At 43.9% G+C, this 9,449-nt stretch overlaps 1 protein-coding gene across 7 annotated transcripts in view; it reads left to right on the top strand.

Annotated features, from left to right (window-relative positions):
• stag2b (STAG2 cohesin complex component b) overlaps window positions 1-9,449 on the top strand; it is a 186,465-nt gene that overhangs the window by 156,279 nt on the left and 20,737 nt on the right. For all 7 annotated transcript variants that reach the window (XM_085999360.1, XM_085999368.1, XM_085999345.1 and 4 more), the window contains 4 exons: window positions 4,053-4,227; window positions 6,316-6,455; window positions 7,002-7,103; window positions 7,793-7,941. In XM_085999360.1, coding sequence (XP_085855486.1) covers window positions 4,053-4,227; window positions 6,316-6,455; window positions 7,002-7,103; window positions 7,793-7,941 — 566 coding nt within the window. The remainder of the gene's footprint in view (window positions 1-4,052; window positions 4,228-6,315; window positions 6,456-7,001; window positions 7,104-7,792; window positions 7,942-9,449) is intronic.

The raw sequence follows: 9,449 nt of genomic DNA, 5'->3' as shown, positions 1-9,449 counted from the left end.
GTTCTTCTTCAGGTTTGCCTTTCCAGAAGAAGGTGTAACCACTGCTTTGCTCCTTGAGCTGGCCTTCCCCTGCCCGCCGAGTCTCGCTTAGGGCGATGTCTATGTTGAAACGTCTGAGCTCCCGGGCAACGATAGCAGTACGGTGTTCCGGTCTGTCGCTGTTGGGGTTATCCATGAGGGTCCTGATGTTCCTGAACTTCATTTTAAAGAGTGGAAGATGCCTCTGTGTGAATTCTTTTAATGTGGGGTGACCGTTGCACACCAGCTACCACATGGGCTTGACAGAGCAAGGTCTTGGTCCAATGGCGAGGGGATCCAAGATGATTGGAGGCCAGACTCTGTTACATCGGGCACACGCACACACACACACGATGTTGTCTTTCACAAGATCAAAATAGCACGAATACTATTGGAGCTGCTGGACAAGCCTTGCGTGCTGGTCTCTGTGCTCAGCTTGCTGCCCTGACAGAACAGTAGGTCACAGTTCCTTTCCAGAAGATGGCACGTGATGGTGTTCATGTGCAGAAGACTATCCAGTGACGAGAAACCTTTCAATTCCTCTTTCCGCCTCACGATGGCTCTCGCCCTCTTCCTGCCGATCCCAAATAGCGCCGTCTCCAGTTCCTCCGCGCTGGCATGGTTCACGTCCACTTTCTTGGGCTACTCCATGGCCTTTGCCCACTCACTCAGCCAGCCCGCGTCAACAGAGCAAAGGGGCTTTGAGTGTGGCCGGGCCCGCTCCACAAAGCCTGCGGCCGGGCAAGTGGAGCTGTGCGAGTGGGCAGGGCCTGGGTCCGTGGGTCGCTGGGCAGCCGCCGCCTCCCCTGGGATTTTCAGCCAAAAGTTTCTTCTCGGAAAGCCGCGCCAGAAACCGGCAGACAATACATTTTTGATTGGCTAACAGATAGAAAACAGAGGGGTTAGGGTTAAGAGTGTTGCTTGGGTTGGAAATGCTATACACCAGGGGTCAGGGCTCGGTCCACTATTGTTCTTGATTATAGGTAACTTGAGCAGAGAGAGCACCATGTTGGAATTTACTGATAAAACAAAAGTAGGGGGTTTGGCAAACAGTGAGAAGGATTGTAAAGGATTTTAGGAGGACATTGGTTAGCTGAATGGTAGGTTTCAGATGAAATTTGATGTGAAATGTTAGTTAATACATTTTGGAAGGAAAAACAAGGAATGGAAGTATACACTTAATGGAAAGACACTGTAGAGTGCAGATGAACAAAGAAACTTAGGGGTTCAAATGAGTAATTTCCTGATAGTGTGAGTGCAGGTAGATAAATAAATAAAGACCAAGAGCACTTTGGGATTTATAAATGGAGCACAGTACAAGGCAAAAGAAGCAATAATAAATTTATAAATGCAATGGTTAAGCCACAGAGTACTGTGGAGTTTTGAGTGCCCCATTACAGGAAGGGCATTAAAGCCAAGTGCAGGTACAGCGTAGCTTCACCAGGATGATGCCAGAGATGGGAAACTATGGTTGGTTGTGAGATTGCTTTATTAAGTTGTTTTTTTTCCTGTGGCATCCTGACATTTTGGATCTCCACTTGAACTTGGAGTCAGTACAATGCTGTTGAGTATAGAGGCAGCCTACATTCATCCTGGAGTGACTTGTCATAACGGCACAGATTCCGTGCCAGCTCTCTGTAGAGCAATCCAGTCAGTCCCATTCCCCTGCTCTATCCCTGTAGCCCTGCAAGTTTATTTCCCTCAAGTACCTATCCAGTCTACCCTTGAAAACATTGATTGTGTCTGCTTCCACCATTTCCGTCGGCAGCGAGTTCCAGGTCCTCACCACTCGCTGCATAAAAAAGTTTTTCCTGACATCCCCCCTGTATCTCTTGCCCAAAACCGTAAATCTGTGTCCCCCTAGTGCTTGTACCATCAACTAGTGGGAACAGCCTTTCCCCGTCTAGCCTATCCAAATCCGTCATAATCATGTACATCTCTATCAAATCACCCCTCAACCTCCTTTGCTCTAATGAAAACAAATCCAGCTTCTCCAACCATTCTGGTAAATCTCCCCTGCACCCTCTCAGGGGCCTTCACATTCTTCCTAAAGTGTGGTGACCAGAACTGGATGCAGTACTGCAGTTGTGGCCTAACCAGCGTTTTATAAAGGTTCAGCATAACTTCTCTACTTTTGTACTCGGTACCTCTATTTATGAAACCCAAGATCCCATATGCTTTGCTAACCACTCTCTCAATATGACCTGCCACCTTCAGAGACCTATGCACATTAACTCCCAGGTCCCTCAGTCCCTACACACTCTTTAAAACTGTGCCATTAATTATATAATGCCTATCTCTGTTCCTTCTGCCAAAATGCATCACCTCACACTTCTCTGTATTAAATTCCATCTGCCACTTGTCTGCCCATTCTGCTAGCTATGTCCTATTGCAGTCGATTGATATCATCATCACTGTTTGCCACACCCCCAAGTTTGTTGTCATCGGCAAATTAAATTCCATCTGCCCATTCTGCTAGCCTTTCTATGTCCTGTTGCAGTCGATTGGTATCCTCCTCAGTGTTTGCCACACCCCCAAGTTTGGTGTCATCGTCAAATTTAGAAATTCAATTTGTATTCCAATATCCAGGTCATTTATATATTTCAAAAAAAGCAGTGGCCCCAGCACTGACCCTTGGGGAACACCACTGTCTACTATCCTCCAGTCTGAAAAACAGCCATTTACCACAGCTTGCTGTTTTCTGTCCTTAAGCCAATTCCTTATCCAAGCTGCCACTGACCCACCTATTTCATGAGCCTCAATTTTGTTAACCAGCCTTCTATGTGGTACTTTGTTAAACACCTTCCTAAAATTCATGTAGACAACATCCATTGCATTCCCTTCATTGATCCTCCCTGTTACTTCATCAAAAAATTCAATTAGATTAGTCAAACACGATCTGACTTTTACAAATCCACGTTGGCTCTCCTTAATTAGCTTAAACCTCTCCAAGTGCCTGTTAATTTTTTCCTTGATTATTGTTTCTAAAACTTTACCCACCAGTGATGTTAAACTGACAGGCCTGTAGTTACTAGGATTGTCCTTACACCCTTTCTTGAACAATGGTGTGACATTTGCCACTTTCCAATCCTCAGGCACCTCCCCCGCATCTATCGAAGATTGGAAAATTATAGCAAGCCCTTCCGCTATCTCCTCCCCCAATTCCCTTAGCAATCTGGGATGCAAGCCATCTAGACCAGGCGACTTAACCACTCTAAGCATACCCAGCCTTTCTAGTACATCATGTCTATTAATTTTCACCCCTTCCATTGCTTTTACCTTTTCCACTGCTACCGATATTTTGTCAGCATCCACCTCCTTAGTAAACACCGATACAAAGTACTCATTGAGTATTCTAGCCTTGCCTTGCGCCTCTAAGCATATAACACCTTCTTTGTCCCTAATAGGCCCTACCCTGTCTCTTACTACCCGCTTACATGCGGGTAGAAGATTTTTGGATTCCCTTTTATGTTAACCGCCATTCTACTCTCATATTCTCTCTTTGCCAATCTTTTTTTCATCTGCACTCCCCCTCTCAGCTTATTGTCTTTGGCCTGGTTCTCCCTTGACTTCATTCAGTAATATTTAAGTTAGTGCTTTGGCTGGCTTGGATGGTGACTGAGACACACCCAACCAGATTGTTTGTACTACCCGAGCACGCAGCAATATCTAGCTGGTTACTTTTCTTAGCTTGGCACATTGGAATTTTGGCCAGTCTGAAGAACTAATGTCAAAGCTACATTTGTAACCTATGTCATTGGAATTAATTAATGTAGATATATAGACCTAAAATAGCAGACCTCTGAGAAAGAAATGAACGGCAGCTTTACATCCTATAAGTATATAACTTCCTACAAGGTAGGGAGGCACTCTTTTTAAATAATACATATGGGGAAGTAATTAAAGTACTCCTAAACCTTACCTCTCTTATAAACTCACTAGTTTTTCTATAAGATGCATTTAATTAGTGCAATGACTTTGTGTTCAAAATAGACTCAGTAACTTTCAGTAATTATTTCTGTTTTGTTTTGTAGGCTTTCACTATCTTGTGTGATATTCTGATGATTTTTAGCCACCAGATTATGTCAGGTGGACGTGAAGTACTGGAACCTCTGATTTACACTCCAGATTCGTCTCTACAGTCAGAGTTGCTCAGCTTCATCTTAGACCATGTATTTATTGACCAGGATGAAGACAGCCACAGTACAGGTGAGAGATGTTATTTTTCACACATCCTTATTTGTACCAACCTAGTACAGTCTGTTACTTGAAGCCCTTTTTCCCATAACTCTTAAAATTATGAATGATTTTTTAAACTGAGAAGTACGGTACAGAACGAGTTTGAATCCCAAGTAGAATTTCTTGATAAAGTCACCTAGTGCTGTTGAAACCTTAGCTTCTCTGTAACAATGTTCTGTCTCTTTTTGGGGGAAAAACCTATTTTGGTTGTGTATACATTTTCAGAGTTGTCAGGGTACACTGGCCCGCCTCAGTTAACATCGGACAACACCAGATATGCGCAAACAGTTATGTGGTGCACAATGTTCCCTCTAATTTTCTTTTGGCCCGTGTGGTCCCTTTAACGGGTTGCGCGGGACCTGCAGAGCGATGCGCAGCCTCACAGCTTAAAGGGAACATTGGTGCATATTTCAATTAATGTGACAGAACACAAGTAGGAAGGGAAACAAAGGAAAAGAGAAACATCAGTTGGGTAAACAGAAAATGGGTTAAAAGAAGATGTGAGGAATTGGCAGTAGTAGTAATGCTGACCATTATGCTTCACTGAGATCCGAGTGACAGCTGGATCTGACTTTTCGGGATAATGGATAGCGCCATGGTTACCAACTCAGGTTTGACTGCGTGATGTATGATCACATAACACTTGCCCACAATTTGCAAATATTACTACATTTACCTTCTAATGGTTGAGTTCCTTGCATTTGAGTATCTTTGCTTGTGGTTTTGCGCCAGTAGCTGTCGTGCGAGAAGTTCAGCGAGCAGGTGTAAAAAGTACACCGGAGCGAAGTGCAAACTCTACTTTTCTCCCGGGTTGCTAGCAGAAGTGCCTGGGAGATTAATCTTTCCTTCCTGGAGACTCCCAGACAATCTGGGACGGTTGGCAACCCAAGGTCTATCCACTAACCCTGGGTTAGAGAGATGGAACGTCATCCAGTGATAGAGGGAGACATCAGCCAGGGCTGCTGCTGCTTCCAATCACTATCCAGTGATCCCTGCTGAAAACTGTCAGTAAATTTCAACCAGGACAGGATCGAGGTCCGCTGTTGCAGCTTAAAAGTTGAATAGCTGAGGCTCACACATGAATAATGAGCACCTGGGTAAGATACAAGTGGTGGGAGCAGAGAGCCAGGTGGGGAGGAGATGATGGAGAAACACAGTGTGGGTAGTGGAGGGGAAAGGAGGAAAAAATGATTAGGGTAGCGGATGAGTCAGGGGAAAATACATGGGGAAATAGACACACCAATGTCGGGGGGAGGGTTAAAGAGCCAGAATCTGAGGGCGGGAAAGAGGGGAAGGTGGAGGAGGGATTTGCAGGGGAGAAAACAGAGTTGGGAGGAAGTTTGATTCCATCAATAACATACTGAAATTGCGCTGGTAACAAATAGTAATCCTGGGTCTCCGTCCCCTTGTTCCCCATTCGCCATCTTCCCCCCCGCCTCCACCCACCCGCAGCCCAATCCACGACCCACTATTCCCTGTTGGCCCTATTCCGGCCCAGCCACATGCTTCTCCCTGCTCCACCTCTCTCTTTTCCCCCGTTTCTCTACCAGCCAGTCCTGCTTCTGGTCACCCCCACTTGCCAGAAATTACTTAATTAACCCCCACTCCCCAATAATCTTAAAGCCGAGTGTACACTAGACACGTGGGGGGTGGGGAAGAGGTGACTGGCCCTTAACCTGATGTTCCATGTGCGGGAGTGTCAGTCAAAGGTGACTGGAGAGTCCGGGGGGGGGGCGCGATGGGGGGTGGGTGGAGCAGGATGTATCAGCCGGTGATATTCTAAGAGGGGACAGGCTCTCTGATGGCAGGGGGTGATGTCACCGAGCATGAGGTGATTTCTCTGCGTTGGTGGGAAGTGATGTCACCAAGCGGTTGGGGCTGCCCTTGGCCGCCACAGGAAATTTTAAGGACAAAGTTCTACTTTTCTCCTGGATTGCTAGCAGCAGTGCCCATTCCAGGAGACTCCGGAAAATATGGAAGGGTTGGCAATCCTAGGTGGCTCCCAGCTTCTTCACTCTTAATTCTTGGGTATTAATAACTATTGCCTGTATTTTACAGACGGACATCAAGATGATGAAGCTGGCAAAATCGAAGCTTTACATAAAAGGAGGAACCTTCTTGCAGCTTTCTGTAAATTAATTGTATATAATGTGGTGGACATGAATACAGCTGCAGATATTTTTAAGCAATACATGAAGGTAAACATTTCCGAACTTAGTTTGTGAAATAGACCCTCTTTTGATTGTGTGAAATTTTGCATGCAGCTGAGCTGCTAACAAAGCTGGGGAGGTTTATACCAGAGAAAATGTGGCTCAGGAGAAAATTTAACTGAATCAAGATTGTAAGAAAATTCAAGCGGGAACCAGGTGCTTTTTTTTGGCAGAAGTGTTATAGCATGCTTTTTAAAAAAAACAATTGGAACTGACCAGATGATTCACAAAGGTCCTTTCCAGTTCTGTACATTCCTATGTAAACGTAGCTTCCTGTAATAGGTGACTTGTAAACTTGAACGTTAGGATATTCCACTACTGCTTGGTCCTTGTTTGCATTTCTTTGGGGACTAATAAATGTTTACTAAAATGGAAGTGTTCTATATCTAAAAGTTCCATACAATATTTAACTATTGCAGTGCTAAAATTTGTACATTTTAGACCAAGTTCTCAGAACTTCAGTTATCAGAATTATTGAATAATTAATTAATCAATCCATAATGCATACTAAAACCATTATTGTTTATACTTTAGTATTACAATGATTATGGCGACATCATCAAGGAAACTATGAGCAAGTGCAGGCATACTGACAAAATTCAGTGTGCAAAGACCCTTATACTTAGCTTACAGCAGGTAAGATTTTAAATCTCTTTGGAAGAAGAGTTGGGCTATCAAATTATGAAGTATTCTGTAATACAAACAATATTCAGGGCATACATACAGGGGACTTGAATGGATGGCATTAAAAGTGTATTGGTAAATTGAAAAAGTAGATAATCCTGAAGGATGAAACCTTCGGGGTATTATTTTCCCAGCACATTACTGGTATTCACCCAGTTCTGTGTTATGATTTTGTGATAATGTTCCATAATGTCTCAAATTTTCTGTTCTTAAATGAAGTATTGCAGTGTAGTTTAAATAAGGACCATTCTATAAATTTAAATTATGTGCATTTACATGTTATAGTTGCTTCTTCATTTTTCCTGGTTTATGTTTACATATTTGGAACAGTGTTATTTTTCAGTGTATTAACCAAAGAGCTGTTTCTAAAACCTATTTGTGTTTGGTTTCGATATTGGTACTGTTCAAAAATATCAAAGTTCATTGATGTTTATTTTTTGCATGCGTCAGGCCAAGTAAAGGATAGCGAGGGCAAACAGAAGTGAAATGTTTAAATTTGTTAATGAACAAAACTTCATGATCATCAACTAGTGGATTCATTTATTTTACAATACATTACATATTTTCGTAGCATTTTTTGTAAATGTCCTTTGACAATTACTACTACTCCATTTATATTATAATTTTTGAATTCCTCGCAGTTGTTTAATGAGTTGGAACAGGACCTTGGACTTGGTTTTGATCGAACAGCTCCTGGTTTTAGTGGAGTTAAAGAACTTGCTCGACGTTTCTCACTAACATTTGGCTTAGATCAGCTAAAAACCAGAGAAGCTGTGGCAATGCTGCACAAGTAAGTCTTTGTTATCTTATATTTAGAAATGTTTTTCTTTCTTGAGGACATGGTTTATGGGGTGAGGTGTATTAAGATAAGGTCATTTGTACTTGCAACACCAAAGTTCTGATTGGTCCCCTTGGATGACAAGACCAGATTTCTGATTGGTCCCCTTGGAGGACAAGACACACCAAGCAGTTTGTCTGGAATGTATAATTAAATCCTGCCTGCTTGAGTAATCACGTACTTTGCAACATGTAATTTTAGCCATTCATTCTGACTACTAGGCTCCAGACACAGCTCACAGTACTGCTTTCAGAGAACAGACAGGGTTCACCCTCGTGGGTTAGGACCATCTCCCCCCACCCTCTCCTCCCTTCCCCCTTCAATCCCCTCTCTCTCTCTCTCTCTTTTGAACCGTCCTCCTCTCTTCTCTCTCTTCCCCCCCCCCCCCCCCCCCCAATTCCATTTCCCCAGGCCACCAACCCGATCCCCTGACATTAAGAACATAAGAAATAGGAGCAGGAGTAGGCCATTCGGCCCTTCGAGCCTGCTCCGCCATTCAATGAGATCATGGCTGATCTTCTGCCTCAACTCCATTCACCGGCCCTAATAAGAAATAGGAGCAGGAGCACGGAGCCGAGGGAAGCATGGCGGTGCAGGCCGCAGCTACTGCACCTTTTGGTACTGCGCATGCGTGAATGGATTGAGTGCGCAGAGAGTGTCAACAGTGCGTTGCAAATAATCACTCCATTAAGATATAAAAAGGCAACAAGGAAAGGCCATTCAGCCCGACAACAACAAAAACTTGCATTTGTGTAGTGCCTTTAACATATTATAAACATCCCACAGTGCTTCACAGGAGCGGTATCAGACAGTAATTTGATACCGAGCCACACAGAGATATTGCTGGTCCGGGAGCCAATATAGGTCAGCAAGTACAGGGGTGATGGGTGAACGGGACTTGGTGCGAGTTAGGATACGGGCAGCAGAATTTTGGATGAGCTCAAGTTTACGGAGGGTGAGAGTCCGGCGTAGTCTGGAGCTAACAAAGGCATTGATGAGTGTTTCAGCAGCAGATGAGCTGAGGCAGGGGCAGAGATGGGCGACGTTACGGAGATGGAAGTAGGTGGTCTTGGCGATGGAGCGAATATGGGGTCGGAAGCTCGGCTCCGAGTCAAGTCCACTCCTTCCTCAAGCTATGTACAGTGTATTCTTTCATGGACTTTACGTAACCCACTTAATCTCCCAAGGGGAAAATTTTTCATAAATACACATTCTCAAAGGTAATCAAATAAAACTATAGCATATGTAACCTTCCCTATATTTCCACAATTCACCCTAGCCTGCTGCTCTCCAGAGTCATTTATCCCAGCAGCACCACTACCATCATGTCCTGTGGAGTGCTTAATCATCTCAGCCTGTGCCTCTTCTCTATAATCTATGATCATGTTCCAAACCAGATACAGTACTTATCAGCTCCTTTTTGAAGATGTTAATTAACACAAATTCTTAAATGCTTTTGC

Source organism: Somniosus microcephalus, chromosome 1 (genome assembly GCF_052327205.1).
Source record: "Somniosus microcephalus isolate GS21.2 chromosome 1, FLI_Smic_1.0, whole genome shotgun sequence".
In the NCBI taxonomy this organism is placed as follows: domain Eukaryota; kingdom Metazoa; phylum Chordata; class Chondrichthyes; order Squaliformes; family Somniosidae; genus Somniosus; species Somniosus microcephalus.
Note: the sequence above shows the minus strand (reverse complement) of the source record. Positions and strands in the feature narration are given on the sequence as shown.